At 45.2% G+C, this 20,329-nt stretch overlaps 3 protein-coding genes across 3 annotated transcripts; 1 reads left to right on the forward strand and 2 right to left on the reverse strand.

Annotated features, from left to right (window-relative positions):
* Positions 1 to 158: 158 nt before the first annotated feature.
* On the reverse strand, positions 159 to 5,886 carry gdpd3a (glycerophosphodiester phosphodiesterase domain containing 3a). Its single transcript, XM_058050069.2, has 10 exons — positions 5,475 to 5,886; positions 5,333 to 5,375; positions 3,981 to 4,116; positions 3,216 to 3,261; positions 3,002 to 3,120; positions 2,637 to 2,726; positions 2,421 to 2,554; positions 2,271 to 2,330; positions 1,522 to 1,573; positions 159 to 414 (listed from the first exon to the last, which is right to left on the reverse strand). The coding sequence occupies exons 1-10, from the start codon at positions 5,611 to 5,613 to the stop codon at positions 286 to 288; spliced, it is 948 nt and encodes a 315-aa protein (XP_057906052.2). The 5' UTR covers positions 5,614 to 5,886; the 3' UTR covers positions 159 to 285.
* Positions 5,887 to 9,214: 3,328 nt separating this feature from the next.
* Positions 9,215 to 16,555, reverse strand: mapk3 (mitogen-activated protein kinase 3). The gene is made up of 9 exons (XM_058050071.2): positions 16,110 to 16,555; positions 13,994 to 14,176; positions 12,408 to 12,597; positions 11,130 to 11,246; positions 10,908 to 11,022; positions 10,634 to 10,765; positions 10,142 to 10,251; positions 9,809 to 9,935; positions 9,215 to 9,344 (listed from the first exon to the last, which is right to left on the reverse strand). The coding sequence occupies exons 1-8, from the start codon at positions 16,316 to 16,318 to the stop codon at positions 9,816 to 9,818; spliced, it is 1,176 nt and encodes a 391-aa protein (XP_057906054.2). The 5' UTR covers positions 16,319 to 16,555; the 3' UTR covers positions 9,215 to 9,344; positions 9,809 to 9,815.
* A 662-nt stretch (positions 16,556 to 17,217) lies between these two features.
* Positions 17,218 to 19,372, forward strand: nudt9 (nudix (nucleoside diphosphate linked moiety X)-type motif 9). The gene is made up of 8 exons (XM_058050082.2): positions 17,218 to 17,374; positions 17,452 to 17,739; positions 17,814 to 17,903; positions 18,143 to 18,229; positions 18,540 to 18,651; positions 18,727 to 18,873; positions 18,955 to 19,039; positions 19,127 to 19,372. Exons 1-8 carry the CDS (start codon positions 17,289 to 17,291, stop codon positions 19,270 to 19,272), a joined length of 1,041 nt encoding a protein of 346 aa, XP_057906065.2. The 5' UTR covers positions 17,218 to 17,288; the 3' UTR covers positions 19,273 to 19,372.
* The last annotated feature ends 957 nt before the right edge of the window (positions 19,373 to 20,329 follow it).

Here is a 20,329-nt window from a genome sequence, read left to right on the forward strand (position 1 = left end):
ATCCATTAACCCACTTGCCACATTGCAAGGCGTAGCTAATCGGGTCAGAAAAATACAGCCTTTGTTCTCTCCCGAGACAGTTTGATTAGTACCACAGCAGTGTGGGCGGACTTTGCCCGTGGCATGAAAAAACTACACATTCATTTTGTTCCCTTTTATTGACATGTCATTATTTGTTATATTATTCCATAAATGCTCATTCTGTCAGGTGATATCATCCAGCAAGATTGAAAGATTAGAAGTGGTCAGCGTGGAAATGGACATACAGCAGGATTTGTTACTTTGTCACTCCTGACGTTTGTTTCTGCAGAGGACGCTTGACAGAAGAGAGGGGTAGTCACTCATCACCCCCGTGGCCCCCACTTCTAACGCCGCTCTTATGTCTTCCTCTTTATTGCACACAAACAAATGCACCTGCAATCACATGGATCAGAAACTGAGCCATGTGACGTCTTCTATCTATCTGATGGATTCATACACGTATAGTCGTTATAACTGCATCCTTCATGGAAGCACTGACGGATTTGGTGCAGGTACCCGTATTCAGCTAAGAATGATGTTATTCTCCCAAAGGAATCTCAATCCTGCGTGCGGCTAATGAGATGATGGCATTTGCTGCAAATGTTTTCACACTAAAGTGATGAGGTGGCCACTCGTGGCCTCATGGCGGGGGTGAGCTCATCCCTGCAGAGATTACTCACATCAGAGATGTCAAAACTCTCGCTGTGTGTGTGTGTGTGTGTGTGTGCGCTTTGCATTTTGAATGTAGTTTCCTTCGAAGGCTGGTTTTTAGTGTGTGTCTGTGCAGAAGAAAAACAACAGAATAATAATAATAGGGCCGCACGGTGGTCGAGTGGTTAGCGCGCAGACCTCACAGCTAGGTGACCTAGGTTCAATCCCACCATCTCTGTGTGTTCTCCCCGCGCATGCGTGTTTTTTCTCCGGGTACTCCGGTTTCCTCCCCCATTCCAAAAACATGCTAGGTTAATTAGCGACTCCAAATTGTCCATAGGTATGAATGTGAGTGTGAATGGTTGTTTGTCTATATGTGCCCTGTGATTGGCTGGCCACCAGTCCAGGGTGGACCCAGCTTCTCGCCTCAAAGACAGCTGGGATAGGCTCCAGCACCCCCGCAACCCTCGTGAGGATAAGCGGTTGAAAATGAATAAATTAATGAGTTCTCCTCCTATTTTGTGTGGAAGTGGTAACTTTTTGGCTTCTAATTTTGTCTTTCCCCACCCTCGATCATTTCTGTATGGAGTTTGCATGTTTTCCCCGGGTACTCCGGTTTCCTCCCACATTCCAAAAACATGCTAGGTGAATTGTCCACAGGTATGAATGTGAGTGTGAATGGTTGTTTGTCTATATGTGCCCTGTGATTGGCTGGCCACCAGTCCAGAGGGGACCCAGCCTCTCGCCCCGAAGACAGCTGGGATAGGCTCCAGCACCCCCGCGACCCTCATGAGGATAAGCAGTAAAAAATGAATGAATGAATAATAATAAAAAGAAATAGAATCATACCTGGATTCCACGAGCTGCAAGATGCTTGAAGAGACTTTTCCTCATAGTTACTCTAGAATGAAATATATTCTGATAAGTATTGCAAAAATGGCATTCATAAAGTACAGACGCATTACTTCATTTTGTAGCAATCTATGTGTGTTGCTACTTCGGGGGGGAGTTTATCAAAACAATTTTTTATATCAATCACAACATTTGCTAGTAGTCTACTGCTATTGAGATATTGAAGGTGCTTGACTTTAAGTATTTTATGTTCTTTAAGTGGAACGTATACGCAGCTTAGTTACCTCCTTAATTGGAATATTTGGAGTTGTTTGAAATCGCCATGTAAGATTGCTAATGCTAACTGCTAGCGTGAACGTGGATTTTTAGACAGCAAAAGCCTCCAATAAATATAAAAACGACGTTAAATATTGATTTATGAATTTCATTAGTCATTTATAATTATTTCACATTGTTTTTGGTATGTAAAATTAAAACTGTATCCTGGAAAATGTGTTTTTTGTTCACATTTATTATCACATAAATTGCTTTGTTTACATATATTTCTGTTTTGGTCAAAAGAAAAAATGAGGTTTCACTGCATTTGGAAATATCAAATTGTGTTATTGAAGTAATATTAGATAAGTTTCATTTACTTCATGAATTCTGTATGCTTATATGACATATATGGTATTATAATTAGCTTTCTTTGCCAAGTGCATGATGATTGATGTCTTGTTTTGATTCCAAAAAAAGAGCAGTCTCACTTTTCTATTAAAAAGACGACCATTCTGTTCCTCAGAAACGTGTTCTCGGGAATAAACGTCCTGCTCGCACAAAGAGAAAAACACTTCAAATGAATGCAATATTCCACCAAAAGTACATGAACGTGGAGTTCCACAGCGAGCCCAGCACACCTGTTGAATATGCGGGGCAGGTAGAACTGCAGTAAGCTCTCTCCCAGCGGCACAAAGGGCAGCAGGCCGCTGTAGAAGAAGAGAAGAAGCAGCACGCCTCGGTATATGGAGAAGCTGTACGGCATGGCTCCATTCTGGAAGCGCAAAGAAGACGTCAAGATGGACGCTCCGTCGCGGCTCACAGGACGATGGGAGCCGAGTTAGTCGTCTAGTCACCGTTTGGCGGCACTTGGTCAGGATTGCAGAGTTGGCTGACGCCCACACGGTGATCTCCTCCCGGTGGTAGCGTTTGACCAGCGCAGATACCTACAAAAACACACAAGACAAGATTACATGTTATAATAACATTATTATATTATATTGCTTATGAAAACAGCATAGAAGTGTAGAAAGTAAATGATGGTCCAGCCCAGATGAAGAACGGACTTGGTAGTTCTTGAGGTCTATGAAGGTTCAAGCCGCCTTACAATGAAGCATGTGTGCTCGGCTTTGCAGGAGATCCTGACCATACAAACTAATGTACATGAAGATAGATACTGTGTGTGTATATGTGTGTGTTTGTGTGTGTTTGTGTGTGTTGCCTTTTCGATCAGCTGGTTGTTGTTCTCTTTAATTTCAATGCTGATCGGAATCTCTGGGAATTTTCTGAACAAATCCTCCAGCAAAGCAAACTTCCTGTCTGCACCGCTGCTGTAGTGACCTGGTGGACATCACACACACACACACACACACACACACACACACACACACACACGTTACCGTTTGTGAATGATAAACGAGGAAGGCACGTCTCACCTGCGTTAAACGTCACCTCCAGCCTGTCCTTGTACAAAGGTAAATCCTGTAAAAATAGAGAACATCGAATGTGAGGAACGCTCACGTTGCCGCGTACTGCAAGGTTTACGTCCACCGCCTTATGGCTCGCATATCAAACACTCCAATTATTATCAAGTCTGACATTAGGGAGCCCAGTTCAGGTTCAGCAAAGGCTCCTCCCACATCCCAAGGGACAGCCCCCAATCCTTCTAAATTCATCATCCACCATCTGCCAAGGAGCCATGCTTTGATTTTGGCCTCATTTGGTCAAAGTCCAGAGGAGCATTTTTTTTGGTTTTTGGCCATCATGGCCACTCCAAACCAGAATGACCGACGTGCGGTGTGACGTCTACGCCATATTTGGTGGTGATGACCAAATGTCAGCATTATCGTCTTTTTTAAGGCCACGCGGAGTCGACCACAGCTGAGTGTACGTTTGGATTAGAACTACATGACAATTAGACTGGAGCACATTTCCTTGTAGCGTTGTACGTACAGTGGAACCTTGGTTAGCGTTTGACCATGTTAGCTTCTTTTTCGGTTAATGTGGAAAAAAATACAGTCTCGGTTTGTGTACATTTTCCTCAAGGCGGCCATCTTGTTGTGTTATTAGCACGCTGCATGAGTCCAGCTGTTTTCCTAATCATCTGCATCATAAATGTCTACGTTAGCATCCCTAGCTTGACAACCGCTAACCGCTAACAAACGCTAACCAAGGTTCCTGTGTTCTTTGCCCCCTCCCACCTGTAGTCTGAGTGAGGAGATGGTGACGTCATGTCCCGTCTGCCTCAGGAGATTCTCATCATGTGACACCACCACATGCCCGTCGTGTGTCATGTGACAGTCCAGTTCCAGCATCTCCGTTCCCTGCTTGACCGCGCTGCGGGAAAACCGTGGAAGTGGTCACATGACTTTACATGCACGCTAGGCTCTATAGGCTGGGGGGTGTCCTAGCTAGTCCTTGAGCATGAACTAGACTAGAGCTGTCCTACATAGTCTTTGAGCATGAACTCGAGTCGAGCTGTCCTACCTAGTCTTTGAGCATGAACTAGACTAGAGCTGTCCTACCTAGTCCTTTCCTTGAGCATGAACTAGACTAGAGCTGTCCTACCTAGTCCTTTCCTTGAGCATGAACTCCAGTCGAGCTGTCCTACCTAGTCTTTGAGCATGAACTAGACTAGAGCTGTCCTACCTAGTCCTTTCCTTGAGCATGAACTAGACTAGAGCTGTCCTACATAGTCTTTGAGCATGAACTCGAGTCGAGCTGTCCTACCTAGTCTTTGAGCATGGACTAGACTAGAGCTGTCCTACCTAGTCTTTGAGCATGAACTAGACGAGAGCCATCCTAACTAGTCTTTGACATGAACTAGACTGGAACCGTCCTAACTAGTCTTTGACATGAACTAGACTAGAGCCGTCCTACCTAGTCTTTGAGCATGAACTAGACTAGAGCTGTCCTACCTAGTCTTTGAGCATTAACTAGACTAGAACGATCCCACCGAGTCTTTGAGCATGGACTAGAGCTGTCCCACCTAGTCCTTGAGCATGAACTAGACTAGAGCTGTCCTACCTAGTCTTTGAGCATGAACTAGACTAGAGCTGTCCTATCTAGTCTGACTAGTGTGTCCCGCCTAGTCTTTGAGCATGGACTAGACTGGAGCTGTCCTATCTAGTCCTTGAGCATGAACTTGACTGGAGCTGTCCTATCTAGTCTTTGAGCATGAACTAGACTAGAGCTGTCCTACCTAGTCTTTGAGCATGAACTAGACTAGAGCTGTCCTATCTAGTCTGACTAGTGTGTCCCGCCTAGTCTTTGAGCATGGACTAGACTGGAGCTGTCCTATCTAGTCCTTGAGCATGAACTTGACTGGAGCTGTCCTATCTAGTCTTTGAGCATGAACTAGACTAGAGCTGTCCTAGCTAGTCTTTGAGCATGAAAAAGACCAGAGCTGTCTTAACTGGTCTTTGAGCATGAACTAAACAAGAGCTGTCCTATCTAGTCTGACAGACAAATTCAACTAAATTAAATTAAGTACCTTATCAGTACTTATACAGTACTATCAGTAGTAATCCATATTAGCATCAGCAATACTCACTGAGTGAACGCCTCCATCGTGCTTTCTATCCTCTCGCCACATCCTGGTGAGAGAGAAAGCCGTCATCTTAGCAGATACATCAACACATTTCAAATAATATAACCCCCCCCCACCAAAAAAACCCAAGTCTTCACCCTCTTACCTCCTCTGTGGGAGATGTGTGTGCAGTGGAAGGCCGTGCGTTTCCTCCTGTGGAGAACCTGTGGCTTCTTCAGCAGGTACAGCGAGGCGACTGCGTACCCTCCCAAAGCCGGGACGATAAGGTACCAAAAACCGCTCATGGCCCTTTAGAACCCACTAGGACTCGTAACCCGCTTAGGAATTAGTGAGCTTTAAGGCTAACCTGCTCCTCATCTACATCCAAAAATCTTGAAAGACAGGTAGGACTGACGGTGTCCCTACTCCATGTCTGCGCTTGGCTCCCTCTGCAAGCAGCCAGCCGAGCAGTAAAAACCAGTTAATGAAGTACCAGCTGACCCCCAGCTCACCTGTACCTTGCTGGCCCCCGCCCAACCCCAAACAACAATGTTCCTTTTGGATTGTGTTTGCGTATCACACCTTTGTGTATTCCTGGATTATTATTATTCTTGCCATCATGCCTCTACATTAACTCATTAATATACATAATAAGCGAACAATTACTTAAACGCTGCTTTCGAGTCAAGTCAACACTTGCAGCAGCTTCACTCATCGTTGTATGCAAGGCGGCGCCGTGCCGGCAGAGCGCAGCACGGCGCAGTAACGTACGGATGACTCCATCGCCGAGCTGGAATGTAACCAACACTAAGCCACTGGGACGTGGAACACGGCCGCTTTTCACCACAACACAGCACCCTATTCACTGCAGAATAATGTAAGACTTCCAGCATATTCCCACAATGGGATAACACGTCATTCCCGGGCCAGGGAATGTCCGGGATGCAGGACGGCGGCATGCTGAGACGTGTCGTAAAAAGGGAGGACGTCAAAGCCGTGCGGCAGGAAAAGCAAGTTTGCTTAAGACGACTTTATGGAGGAACCTCATGGTCCATTGTTCTGTTTGGAAATACACGGAACAAATCGGAATCATTTGGCCCTTAAAGTATCATTCATCAAGTGTTTCCAAGAGGACTTTCATTTGGGGTGGGCTGCAGTAAATATGTAAAAAAACAAAACATAATATTTTTGTTATATTAAAAATGTCATATGAGCACTTTTTTACACTTTCTGGAACCAATTAATCACAATGAACGAGGGATTACTGTAATGTAATTCCTAGGATAGACTGGGAAAAAAAATAAAGAGCCATAACTGCAACGGTATCAGGAAATTTTATTCAATTATGTAATATAATTTTGTTTCTTTGTTAATCATTTCAGTAATATCCATACAATATACAGACAATAACCCTCAATAACTCATATCTCTTTGACAATCGACACATAATTCCTTTTAAAATAATTCCTTATAAAGAACTTGGAAAATGGGAAAATCCAAGTTGGAACAAAAAAAAAAGTGTCAGAAAGACTGAAAACACTGTCAAGAATAATCACGTCCATAAGAGAAATAAGCAAGAAAAAAATAAAAACATCCTAATGATTAAAAAAAAAAAAAACAATACAACTTGAACTCCCTTTTAAGTAAAAAAAAAATAATACAACAACTCACCAATATAACAACAGTAATAATAAGAACGACCATTTAAAAGGATATCTGGGAACAGGCCGTATGACTGACAGGCCACGAGACTCCTCCGTACGGTGGGAATGTGCATGGCATCGTCCAGTGCAACATTTCTCACACACACACACACACACACAAACGCACTCCGTCAAAAGTGTTTATGTGTGTGTGTGTGTGTGTGTGTGTGTGTGAGTGCAAAACAGTCTTCTTGGTTTGGGAACCATGGCAACCCAGTCGGATGTTTGGTCGGGTCGGAGAAAAAGCAAGCAGGGTTGGTGGACTGGCGGCCGGGTATTCAAATGGGGGTCTCGTTTTTGCACTGGATGGAAAGGAAACGGTCTCACACACACACACACACACACACACACACACACACTGAAAAAGCGGAATAACGAGAGAGTTGAGAGGAAGTAACACACACACACACACACACACACACACTGACGGTAAGGAGGGAAAAAAAGCCGTCTTAATATAGAAACACTTGAGAGACAAAGCAAGAGATCCTTAAAGCTGAGTGGGCAGGATTGGACACACGGAGGACCAACATGGACAACAAAGTGCAGGCGTGCTGATTTAGCCGTGTGGGTGGGAGAGGAAGAGGAGGAAGAGGAGGAAGAGGAGGAAGAGGAGGAAGAGGAGGAAACGGTGGCGGCGGATGAAAAAAAGTGAAGTCGTGGCAGAAAGAGGAAGTGCACACAGGTGGGGAGGGAGGGGGTGGACGCAGCCCTTTGAGTAAAGCGTGGCAAGTGTTGGGGAGGGGTGAATAAATCCGTGCATTTCACCGCATGTGCACAAAAAAAAAAAAAAAAAATCCTCCCACCTTTTGTGGGGGGACAGTCATAGTGCTGGCTATGGCTTCTAGAGAACAGCGACACTTTGTACAACATTATTTTACTGCAGCAGGCTGAAGCTAACGGGCGGGGCGACGCGGGGCGACGCGGGGCGGGGCGGGGTCCCCGTAACTGTTAAGCATCATGGACCCCGCCTGCGTCAATCCTTTAACACGGACCCCCGGTGCACACACCGAGCCGGACCCACAGGTGGTGCTCCGCTAAGCGATCTCAAAGTCGTGACAACAAAGAATGCACAGATACGACACACACGCACCAGAGCGGCCATCCATGGGAAACAATGCCACTGTCAGCAGTGGGCATGGTCGCTACGGCAACCGGATAAACAAACAGGCAAACACAGGATAACAAAAAAAAAAACACACAAACAAGCACAAATGGTCATTTGCTTGCCTGGGTGCAGTGCCCTCAGTAGACACTAGGGGGGGCCACTGCGGCTACTTTACACACACTAGATGACTATTTCTTTTCATCACCGACCATTCGCCCGTGTAAACGCCGTACGGTCGTCCTGGGTCGACTTAGCAATGGCATAGCGGCGCCTTAATGTTTATACTGAGAGGACGGCTAAAGCGTCAACGGTACGTCGTACGTGCGGCTTCCTGTCTCCAGTCCGTGTAGCGGCGGTACTTGTGCTTTTAATGGTCATACAACCCCCGATACGGGATATTAGCCAGGTGGGGGCGACGGACGCGCACAAAACCGGCCTATTCTGGAGCATGGCGACATAGAAGGAGCGTTGCGTTCTTTCGTCTGCCCTTTGATGGCGGCCGGCGCGGCCAAGAAAAAACGGAATACACAGTCGCGTTCCCGAACGAGTTCCTGGCGTCTCATCCACTTTGGTCGATTAGAGGAATGCATGCATTGGTATGAAGGTCAGAAGGTCAGAAGGTCATTTAGGAAGGAAAGGCAAACATGCCAGGAAATCAAACGTTGAAAACGCGTTCCAACGTAAATCAGAGAACATAAACACAACTAAGCTGATTTTAAAGCAAACGACTTCATACAAACGAACCACTGCAAAAGCTTTTTTTTTTTTTTTTTTTTTAAAGATTTTCTATGGACCGTACATAAACCCCCCCGATAAGCAACCCCCCGTTCTTTTAGTTGTGGATGGCGGGTGGTGATGCACACGGAGCAAGACAGTAGAGTAATGGTGGCGGTTAATAAGCAGGAGTCGTTTATATGACAAGAGATTGGATTATGAAAGGGGGGGGGCACTCAACAGGAAACAGAAGAATGTTTTGGCAGGAGCGAGGAGTCAACAGACGCCACCCCCCCCCCCCCCCCCCCACCTAAGCACACAAATCAAAAGTGAAGACTTTTCTTGCGGCGGGAATGGAAAGAAAAGCAGCCAATGTTCAGATTTCGTTTTTTTTTTTTTCTTGTTGGATTGGAGAGGGATGCGTTTTCTTGTGTTCAAGCGAGTCGTCGAGGGAGGGGGGGGGGGGGTCTTCGGATTCCAAGCCTGTGGTTGGCTTCGACACTTGTTAAAGCTAAAAGGGAATAACAAACAAAGAGGGTTTATGTTCCTTTTTGGGGACAAATTCAAGCATGCTAAGTTTAACCTGTTAGCTTGACGCCAAGCTAAATTAATAAGCAGATGTTAGCCCAAATTATTATATAGTAATTTAGGATGGCATGGAATGGGGGGTAATTGTAGTTGGCATAGTCCATAATCACCACTGCTCCATGTTTTGGCTCTCGCTGTGGTTTGCTGGGGTCCCAAAGCTTTAGAAATGGCTTCACATTTTCCAGACTGATAGATCTCATTGCGTGTTACGTTTTTTTTGGCCACTGCTCGCCCAAAATGGAGCTCAACTTCTTTTAAGCAAGCTGAAGCACCTACGACCGTCTCTTGGGCGACTCGAGGATGCGATTCGGGACTGTGGCCCAGGCTCACCCAGACCCCTGCCTCCAGCGACCCCGCCCCCCGGTTCTGTTGAGTACTAGAACGTACCTGTGTCTCAGGAGCCCTGGTAGTTTTCCTGGAAACGAGACGTCTCTTCAAAGATGAGTTCCTTCAGCTTCTCCTTGGGAAGATCATCTAGCTCCATAGAGAACGTGAAGGGCTCTTCCGTCACGGGCTACAAGCACACACATGAAAACAGCTTCCTTCAACCCCCATCTTCAGGTTTGGAATGTCCCACCAAAGCACTCAAATGACACGAGACCTTTTGAGGCTCTAATATTTCTATGGGTTCATGACAATTATGCATTACTGCAATACCAAGCAGCCGAGAAGCTAATCGGTCGGTACTCATTAATCAACCCGCCGGCCGTGTAAGCGTACCTCATCTGTGGGGTCGTAGTACTGCTCCAGATAAGGATGAGCCAGCGCCTCCTCGACGCTGATACGCTTGTTGGGGTTGAAAGTCAACATGCGGCCCAGCAGGTCCAGCGCTGCGAGACAAGTCAATAGCTCACGTTAGATGACTATTAGAAATATACGGTGCAGCACAACTAGCAAGTGCAGGTTATGTAACGCTAGCACAGCTACGTGTGTAGCGCACTTTGGATACCAAAAACACTTCACTGTTATCTTTATGATACTGGGGAACCTTGGTTTTCATCGTGAAGCCGTTCCAAAAGGTCAGCTGACAACCAAATCTATTTTTCCCTCAGAAGAAATCGTGGAAATCCCATGGATCCGTTTCAGACAACCGAAATTAGTAACGCAAAGTTTGGAGTCGAGGCTCAGTTGAGGGCCCCTCTAGCGTACGAGTGCGATTGAGATCCAGACCTGCTGACCACTCCCGCCTGATCCGCTCCCATCTTACGTTACCTTTGGAATCCGCCTTGTAGAAAAGCTTCTCCCACGGGATCTTGGGTTTCTCGGGAAGGGACTGCAGATAGTTTCTGGCTTTCATGTTGATGATGCAGTTGAGATCCTCTTGGGATGGGGATCCGAGGACACCTGCGTAGAGGAGGAATTGGAATCAACGTTACAGCCCTATTTGACACCGCAAGGCATGCCGGGTAACTCGCTTGATGACATTGAGGCCCGGTCCCGCCGCCACAAATAGATTGCGGTAGCGTGGGAAAGACGAAACGCTCACCCAGAATGTGGTTGAGCTGGTCCAGGTAATGCTTCCCAGGGAAGATGGGCTTGTTGGAGAGCATCTCAGCCAGGATGCAGCCCACCGACCAGATGTCGATAGACTTGGAGTAGCCCTGACGCACAAGCACATCCCAGCCGGTCAACGAGTTGACAATCAATGCAGGGAGACACACACACACACACACACACACACACACGTGCGACACAAACACACACCAACCTTTGAGTTGAGCATGATTTCCGGAGCCCTGTACCAACGCGTGGCGACATACTCGGTCAGGAATCCTGTGTGATCGTGCTCGGGGTCGGCGATCCTCGCCAAGCCAAAGTCGCAAATCTGGAGGACAAAATGAAGCCACGTGAATATTTGTGTCCAATTGACAATTTTTACAGTCTAAAATAAAATTGTAGCACATACGTATGGTACACTTGGACCAACCACCATGATTGTGAAGATGAAGTGAAGACTTTTTATCTCATCATTTCAACTTTTAATCTCATAATTATGACCTTTTATCTCATAATTTCCACTTTTTATCTCATAATTCTGACTTGTTATCTCATAATTTCGAATTGTATCTCATAATAATCTCATAAATTTGACTATTTTTTTTTTAAAATACTATAGAGATTAAAACTAGCGGGAATTCAACTCAAACTTGCGTCAAAAAGACACGTGTTCTTCTCCAGCAGATATCTGCAACTGTGTGTTGAGTGGACGACATGTTAAGATGTACAATGCACCTCATGTCGGAGGGGGGCGTGGCAACAGAACAGCACGGACAAGAACTTGAGGTGCATTCACAGACATCGGGTCATTCCTCCGGGCAAAGACCCACAATCCAATAAAGGCTCCGACACACTTTGGGGTCCTGAGCCGCTGCTTTTGACCGCCATTTTGTTGTAGTGGTTATATTTGTCCCAGTAAATGTACCTTAAATAAATTGTCGCAGGTTTTAAAATGAAGACATTTATTTTCCATGACTTTGTTCTTAGATTTGTTGTTTAGTCAACTGCTTAGAGTCTCCTAGTGGAAGATCTACTGTTACATGTTTAAATGTTGTGAAAGCATTATTTCAATATGAAATATCATGCTACATCGCATGTGTGGGATTACTACCACGGCGGCGTGCAACTGTGATTATAGAGATTTACGCCGGAGGACTGGATGTATTTTTGTCCACGAGGAACGGCAACATGCGCCGCTTTTGTTCTCCTCCTCCTCCTCCCACATGATCGGCTAATCCGGCGCTGGAAGTTTGGCTAATGAGAGCTCACAAGCGTGCTGGGAGGCTGCACGGCCCGTTTCTTCATCGTGGAGGAGAGGAGGTGACGTTTCATAATGTCGCCCCCTCTGATGTGTGCCAACGCCACATCTTGGTGTGATCAAGGTCAAGAGAGTCGAACCAGTACGTGTCCAATAAAGTGATGAAAGCTAACTGGATGTAGCACCTTCATGTATGACCGCTGTAGGAGGTTTCGGCCAATAGGGGTTTACCTTGAGGTCACAAGTGGTGTTGATGAGCAAGTTGGAGGGCTTGAGGTCCCGGTGCAACACGTTGGCAGAGTGGATGTACTTGAGTCCGCGCAGGATCTGGTAGAGGAAATAGCAGACGTGGTCGTTGCTCAGCCTCTGGCTCTTGAGCAGCTTGTACAGGTCCGTCTCCATCAGTGTCTGCACGATGTAACTGGGGGGGGGGGGGGGGGGGGGCGCGGGTCAAGGAGGAGCTAACAGTGGAACATCTCGAAAAGTCACTAGGATGAATGGATTGCCTTTCGGGAATCTAATTTCGAACCCTTTGGATGGTCTTTGTTTACCTGAATCAGTGGACCATTTGATAGTTTTCTTTTTGGACGTACCATACCATTTTACACAAAACTTGGTATGCACTAAAAACGTTAGAGTGTAATAATACTTTCTAATACTCTAAATCATGTGCCACTATCATTATATGACATCCGTGTGGTATTTTAAAGAGCGGTGTTGTTTAACTGGGATACTAATTACGTCTCGCTTGGAGACTGGAGCTGCTGTGTCAGCAACTGACTCATTGAAAAACACACGTATGATCTTTTCATTCATTTGTGAATACAAAAATGAAGTTAGGGGCGTTCAAATATGGCTGTCTGATGCCTTTCTACACATCGGGATGCAACCGGGCGTCCTGTCGTGTATTCTTTGAGAATTTAGGTACATTTTTATTGTTTCCATTTGACTTAAAAACTCAACTTCTGTAGCTTTACTTTGTCTCCTTGTTGATGTAAACATTGCCCTTTTCCTTGTCTTCTTAAATGTTATGTTAGGAGATCAATCATAAATACCGGTATATGCAACTTATGTTGTTGTTTTTTGTTTTTATACCCACTTCATGACGTATTTGTTTGATGCAACTGATACTCATACATCTAATCTACTTCCAAAACGAGTCAATTGTGATTGAGCGCAAGTTGATTAGTCATGTCTGGAGAGTCAAAAGCAATAAAGACGTCAAGAAAAAAACGACAAAAGAGTCAAGGTCAGGAGTTTTTGGCTGTCAAAGAGTGACTTCTAAATTATTTCGTCGCTCATCGTCACGCAGATATTACCCGTAAGACGGACTCAATGACGACGTTACTCAAAAAATGGACTTTGCCACCATCTGTCGTAAGTATTTGGACGGGGGCAGATTAAAGACACGGCGACGCCAACTTGAACGTAATAATGAAGCGTTAAATCAAATATGGACACAAAATTGTAAACTCTAACGACCGATGTCATTTTATGTAATTACTCACTGAAGCAGCAACAAAAGCGTCACATTGGCTTTGCTTCTACGCTAAAAGTTCAGCCTGCCAGATCTTTCTGACTCAAATAGAGACGAGGCTAAAAGGCAACCAAGGTACACGGCGTGCCTTGATCATTTCGAAATTTCAAAATTTGACACAAAAAAAAGAGCCGTACTGTGCTGCTTTTGTAGGACAGCGGGGCAGTGCGGCAATCTGCCCCACTCAGGTGCTGCTAGAATTAGAAGAGCAGAACCAGAATGTACAGGACGTGCGGCGACTGTTTGTGCGGACGTGAACAGGAAGTGTTCGAAAGGATACACATCTCTCATGTTGTCGATGTGCCGAGCCCTTAGAATGTCGTTGATGCCGATGATGTTCTCATGGCTGAAGCGCAGCAGGATCTTGATTTCTCTCAGCGTGCGCTGGCAGTACGTCTGGTGCTCGAAGGGGCTGATTTTCTTGATGGCGACGCGCTGGTTTGTCAGGTGGTCCAGGGCAGAGCTGCATGTTTCGGAGAGGCACAAAGCAGAGCTCAAGTTACACACCGCAGGAATCGTACACCATTACCATTACCGGGAACGGGGCTGACGGGAGCCGAGTGGGAAAGGGCGTTGGAGGAGTCTGCGCTGCGGAGATGAGCATGGAGGTGTGTACGAGTACACCTACAGGAGTGTAGGTACACTCCGTCTGTTTGGAGTAGGTGTGGGAGTGAAGACGTGACCAGGTGACGCTCGTGAAAGCGGTGGATGCCGCATTAAATTCATTTTTCCTTACAGTCATCTTCCACTGCTTTTACAAAACATCACCTCAAGCCTGACCCGACTCCGTGGTCGTGTTCCGTGGAGCTGAAATCCACGCATACGGACACATACCAAGCGCTCTGCAGTTCTAATGTTTATAAAACACGGTGAAAATGATCCTACATCGGTTGAAGGTATGCCTCAGGTGAGGATGTAATATTGACACAGAAGAGAGTACACAGAGTACACGTTCTTCTGAAAAGTACACCAGTCAATACCCGGTTGAATGTGCGCCGCAGTGGAGCCAAACCATCTTCAATCGGTGCCATCTTGGCTGAGTTGCGCAAGGGAAGGACTAATTTGAGTGGTTGCAAGAAATTAAAAAGGGAAATTATTAAATTATTAAAAGGCCATTTGCTTACAGTTGAAAGAAATACTACTTTTTATTACTATCAGCATTATGATTTTTTGAAACACTTGGAATGGTCTTTCTGTTGTTCTTAATGGCCGCTCCCGCAAAAACAGCGGACAGGGTACTTCCTTGATAGAAATAAATACAATAAAATCGGGTGAGCACGCTAGCTCACCCGACTGTACTTCCGTGCATGAATGTATTAAAAACAATTTTAAAAAAATAGTCCATTAATTAATGCAATCGCTCCTCACATGAGGTGATGAATGACAGGCAGCCGTGAGTGGGTCAAACCAGGGCACTGGGGCCAATGAGGCTTCCTGGCTCCTTAAGTAACATTAAAAACAGATGGAAAATCATTGTGTGCTATTTTGTCACTCATTCTGTGCAGCCATACTGTATTAAAAGTGATCACATATCATATTTATTATTAATAAATGGGCATACAGTAGCTTCATTTCCCCGCCTAACATTATGAAGACACAAGATGGCTTTAATACTAAGGCCAGCACAGCAGTAAAAGATGATACAGCAACATAAACACCCAAGCACTTAGTCATCCATCAGTGCTGATGTCAGGGTGCCCAAAATATCCAAGCAAAGCAGCACAATCACATCACATGGCCAGGATGACACAAACCAAAACAACAAATGTCGTCACAACCACAGATGATGGCATCGTGGGGTGGAACGGAGCCACCAAATGCACCCCCCCCCCCTTTCTCCCACGTCACTTGCGGTCGCGTTCGCGGCTCAGCAAAGCCCTGCCACCGATATCTCAGCAGTGAGTTGGCAGTCACGTCGAGTGCAACAGGTTTGCTCAACATGCCCACACAAGGCTGCAGATCAGCAGCGGCGATAACAGGAGGGGAGGCCTCGCTCGCTGCAACACCCAAATCCCCTTTTCATCCTCGGCGACATTTTATTACCGTCATTGTTATTGTTTTCCTTTGTAAGCTAGCAACCAGTAGGATTATGGCGTCAGTTGTAGAGGTTTGGCGAGCAACTTAAAAATGTGCAAAAACAGCGAAGGGCGTCCTGCGCAAATCGCCTCTATAGCGTTTCCTGTAAAGCTCGTAGCCACGCCTGTAGCTACTTTGCTAACCTGCTAACTACAAAACAGGCTCATTTAATATCATTAGCCAACACTAAAATAATCAATACGTGAATGCGCTAGCATTTTGGATATAGCCACAAATTAACTGAATGTTTTTACTGAGTAAAACAACAACTACCCGTCTAGAGACAGTACGCTAGTCCGAAAGGGAAAACAAGTACTCACCACACCATTCCATAAGCCCCCTCCCCGATGTAAGACAGGTTGGTGTAGCGGGGGCCCACGTCAAAAATCTGACCCTTCACAGACTCGGACGCAGGTTTCTGTCCCGCAGCCCCGGGCGCTCCATCATGCGCAACAGTGCCAGCCCCGGCAGCAGTAGCGCTGTTGGAGGCTGCGGCCCCGACCGCTGCGGTGCTGCTCGAATCCGCCATTCTTTTCCTCGCCAAGGCGCGCCTGCTCGATCAGTGACTTTTCACCGCCGCTCTCGCGTCAAAGCTTTCGCGTCTCCGTCGAGGCTCTGACCGACCCGAGTGTTTGATTTACGGAGCAAAGCCAAGTGGGGCCCGCTCTACGCCACCCCGAGTGGAAACGGATTTTGTGCGAGAGCCCGGATTTGGTCTCAGCACACAGCGTAAATGCGCGTGCTGAGATACCGTAATGCAGGGGCGTTCGAAAGGATTATCGGGTCAACATAGCCGAGCGGAGTTACGTCATTTTTCGCTTCTTTAAGCAGGCGCCGCCTACCCAATTTTATCGTGTGAGCAAAACAAGCAAAATAGACAGCATTGGATGAAGCAACCTCTGGTGGGCGTGGCGAAATCCACTTGCAAAAAAAATACATGTTTATCAAACTTGAGACAATATTGTTTATTTGAGGTGGGCGATACTACAAATTTTGGTACCGAGTGAATACATGGCCAGTATCGCCAAAATATTTACTATAATATTATGTGACTTTTAACAATACTATAGGACAATAACAAACACAATTGTAACATCAATTGTTTGAGCAGAATAAAGTACAGTGCAAAACTATGTGGGGTTTAATAAGCAAATGAAATGATACATTGTGTGTAATAGTAAAATTAATTGTGTTTTTAGATACTACTAGAATAAATAGATACAGGGGTAAAAATGGCCAAACATTGTATCATTTATGCAATGTGTCAGTGTCTAAACTCTAAAACATTTGTATTTGTGTCTGAGTACATTTTCAACAAATAAAAGAAACATTATTAATAGACATAAACATAGCTAGATAAGCTTGGACACAGTCACCTCGAATACAATAACTTCCACGCCCCTTTTTACGTCATCACGCAAATGGTGCACTTCCTGGTCACGTTGCCGTGGGCGTTGTTGAAGGTGCAGTATTGATTGACGGCTCCCGGAAGTGTATACATGTATATGTTGCGGCGAAACTGTTCAGCCCGGATTCGTTTAGCGCTCACACTCTTCCGTGTCCAAGTCTACACTTCCGGACTCAGGTATGTAGTCCAGTGTGTTGACTCCGAACGGCGTGAAATACGTCCATTTTCTTCAATATCTCTCTTCGTACCCACAGATCTGTCCTCTCTCGCTCAGCTGGCCAGTCTTTCCGAGGGAATCCATCGATTACACTCATCAGTTCCGGCTGTCGTCACTTGTCAAAGACTTTTGCCCCCACAATGACAACTTCAGTATCGCCACACCGGAAGTCCAGATGCCCGGAGTACCCCGGTTCCCAAATCAAACGCTTCCCAGTGAATGACGCTCAGGTGGACTGGAGTCAGAGCGTCCAGGGTTATGATCCAGTCAACTACACCCATCCCACGGTGGCAAACAAGCCACCGTGGGCAGATCCTGAAATTGGGTGGGCGGTATTTTCAAGAATGTTTTGATAGAATCTTACTATTTATAGTCTTATTATATTTGCTTCTATTGCAGCACTTTCTCTCCACAGTTCAATACCGTGGATGGTGCTGTGGACAGAAGAAGCTTTGAGGGGAGCTACAAAGTGGAAGATGGAAAGCCACTGTAAGTGGGATGATGCATGCAGTGGTATGGCATAACTACAGATAAGATATTGTATTGTGTATTTTAATACTATATTGTTGTTTATTATTATTATTTGATCTAACATGATATGATGGTGTCCTTTTTTCCAGAATGTGTACACATTTTCTTTTTGTTTTAGAAGGTTTTGTGTTTTTTCTGGCCATTTTTATGTTGGATTCTTTGAGGCATCTTATGAATGGATATATGTATTTCTTTAGAAATCCTCACGGACGCACAGGTCTGACTGGTAGAGGTCTGCTGGGGCGATGGGGGCCCAACCATGCTGCAGATCCTATTGTCACAAGGTACTTTATGTATTTTTTTTTTCACAAGTCCTGCACACTTAAGCATACACCTTTTACATTAATATTATATTAAATATGAATTAAATCAATTTATTATTAATTTAAGATTTGTCACATACTTACTTATTTGTTCATATATTGCACACAGTAAAAGGAACTAATTCCTGTCTCACCTTTCTTAAGCTGATCGTGTAACTTTGAGTGTTTGGCTTTCTGATAACAATGTGGTCGTGCTGTTATTATTTTTTATTTGCGTACCCCACTTAGGGAACCAAGGAAGTCCTGTATAACTCATGTTATCGTCTAACAGATGGAAAGTAGATGCTAAAGGTGAAAAGATTCTTCACCCCGTCTCCAAAAAGCCTATCCTGCAATTTGTGTCCATCAAGAGAAAAGATTGCGGGGAGTGGGCCATTCCAGGGGTGGGTGGCTTTTTCCCCCACATTTTTTCCTCTCCGCTTCTGCTTGCGGATGAGAGCCGTGTGCCTGTTTTGCAGGGGATGGTGGATCCCGGGGAGCAGGTTTCTCTCACACTTCAGCGTGAGTTTTCAGAAGAGGCGCTGAATTCGCTGGCAGTGGCGCCGTCAGAGAGGGAGAACATTCATGAGCGTATTACCCAACTGTTCAAATCAGCAGGTTTTCAGGTCTGTGGCTGAATAATGTTATGTGTAATATGTAGTGTTGTCATACGGTTACACACGTTCAGTAATCATTTCCTTCTCCAGGTCTTTAAAGGATACGTGGACGACCCAAGAAACACTGACAATGCTTGGATGGAGACAGTTGCTGTCAACTTCCATGATGAAAATGGTAGCAATGAGCTATTTACTTCCTTTAAAAAATCACCCAAATGCCAGATTTTGTGCAGGACTTTGACGTTTCTTTGTTTTTACGCAGGCAACAGTGTGAGCGAGCTGCCTTTGCAAGCTGGCGATGACGCAGGCCAAGTCCAGTGGGTTGATGTGGACTCGTCCTTCCCACTCTACGCGAGCCATTCCCATTTGCTGGAGATGGTTGCCAAAGAGAGGAAAGCCCACTGGTAGCGCTGCTACAACAACGAAGAAGCATTAACGTGTATATTCGCAACGCAAGAGCCCACTTGCTGGACTGTATCTCGACTTTGATTAATAACAAGCAGCACCGCGTTTGTCTCACTTCTTCCTGTGTGCGTTACACGCTGCGCAGCGACATCTGATCCGGGGGAAGCTTTAACATGCGACAGCAGACAAGGCCAGCGTTATTTCTGTTGCTGCAAATTATGCAAATATATTCATTGTGTACAAACCATCACATTAAGCCAACGTGGTCGTGTAAGAAGCAATACAGTGAGCTTGTGAATATATTCATATTCATTTCAGTGTTATGGGGGAAAACAGTCAACTTTTGCCGACTGAGCTTTCCCCAGCTTGTGTCTGATTCCCAATACAATCATTTGCATGAAAACACGTTGTCCTTCCGCCGTGTTAAATAATTAATAGAGAGGTGTTCTTAATGCTTCAAACTAAACAGGATATACACATGGTGCTGCAGGGGGGCGTGGCTGTAGTTCATGAAGGGCAATGCAAATATGAATATATCAACTTGGGGTAACTGCTTTGAAGCTTAATACAGTATAACGTTCTCCTTTGACAGTGTCCTAAAATCTTACATTACCTACTTGCAACCGAGTCATTATGGGAATTCTCATACCAATGGCTTTATGTGTGCTTGTTAGCATCCACACAACTATAACATATAGGATTCTGCACCACTTTTTCATCCATTTATTGTGTGAATGCTAGCAAGCAAATAGAATTACATTTGACATTTAGATTAACAGGATATATATATATTTTTTTACAAATTAATTCATATTTTCGTTAAGTATTTTGTGGTTTATATTGTGAATTGAACCATGAACTACGTTACCCAAGAGCCATTGCGACAAAGCTGCTCAAGTTGGAGCGATGGGAAATTCGGCTCTTTAAGGGAGTCGTTCTTTTTGCTCGTTTCCTAAATACCTTGGTTAAGTTGAACTCCAATATGTGTAACATAAATTGCGATTTTAAAGATGTTACGACTTCATTTATATGCTCATTACGGAACAAACTGCGTCAGAAA

This window comes from Doryrhamphus excisus, linkage group LG16 (assembly GCF_037039965.1).
Source record: "Doryrhamphus excisus strain RoL-2023G ecotype Guam linkage group LG16, RoL_Dexc_Guam_v1.1, whole genome shotgun sequence".
Classification (NCBI taxonomy): domain Eukaryota; kingdom Metazoa; phylum Chordata; class Actinopteri; order Syngnathiformes; family Syngnathidae; genus Doryrhamphus; species Doryrhamphus excisus.

Excerpts from the sequence above, each read along its gene's own strand:
- gdpd3a (XM_058050069.2), bottom strand. The coding sequence starts at position 5,613 with ATGAGCGGTTTTTGGTACCTTATCGTCCCGGCTTTGGGAGGGTACGCA. Across the intron at positions 2,727-3,001 it reads ACAACCAGCTGATCGAAAAG|GTATCTGCGCTGGTCAAACG; the intron begins GCAACACACACA and ends GTGTTTTTGTAG. Across the intron at positions 415-1,521 it reads TTGCAGCTCGTGGAATCCAG|GTGCATTTGTTTGTGTGCAA; the intron begins GTATGATTCTAT and ends ATGTGATTGCAG.
- mapk3 (XM_058050071.2), bottom strand. The coding sequence starts at position 16,318 with ATGGCGGATTCGAGCAGCACCGCAGCGGTCGGGGCCGCAGCCTCCAAC. Across the intron at positions 11,247-12,407 it reads ACACCACTTGTGACCTCAAG|ATTTGCGACTTTGGCTTGGC; the intron begins GTAAACCCCTAT and ends TTTGTCCTCCAG. Across the intron at positions 9,936-10,141 it reads ACTACGACCCCACAGATGAG|CCCGTGACGGAAGAGCCCTT; the intron begins GTACGCTTACAC and ends GTGTGCTTGTAG.
- nudt9 (XM_058050082.2), top strand. The coding sequence starts at position 17,289 with ATGTATATGTTGCGGCGAAACTGTTCAGCCCGGATTCGTTTAGCGCTC. Across the intron at positions 18,652-18,726 it reads GGGAGTGGGCCATTCCAGGG|GGGATGGTGGATCCCGGGGA; the intron begins GTGGGTGGCTTT and ends CCTGTTTTGCAG. Across the intron at positions 18,874-18,954 it reads TCAAATCAGCAGGTTTTCAG|GTCTTTAAAGGATACGTGGA; the intron begins GTCTGTGGCTGA and ends TTCCTTCTCCAG.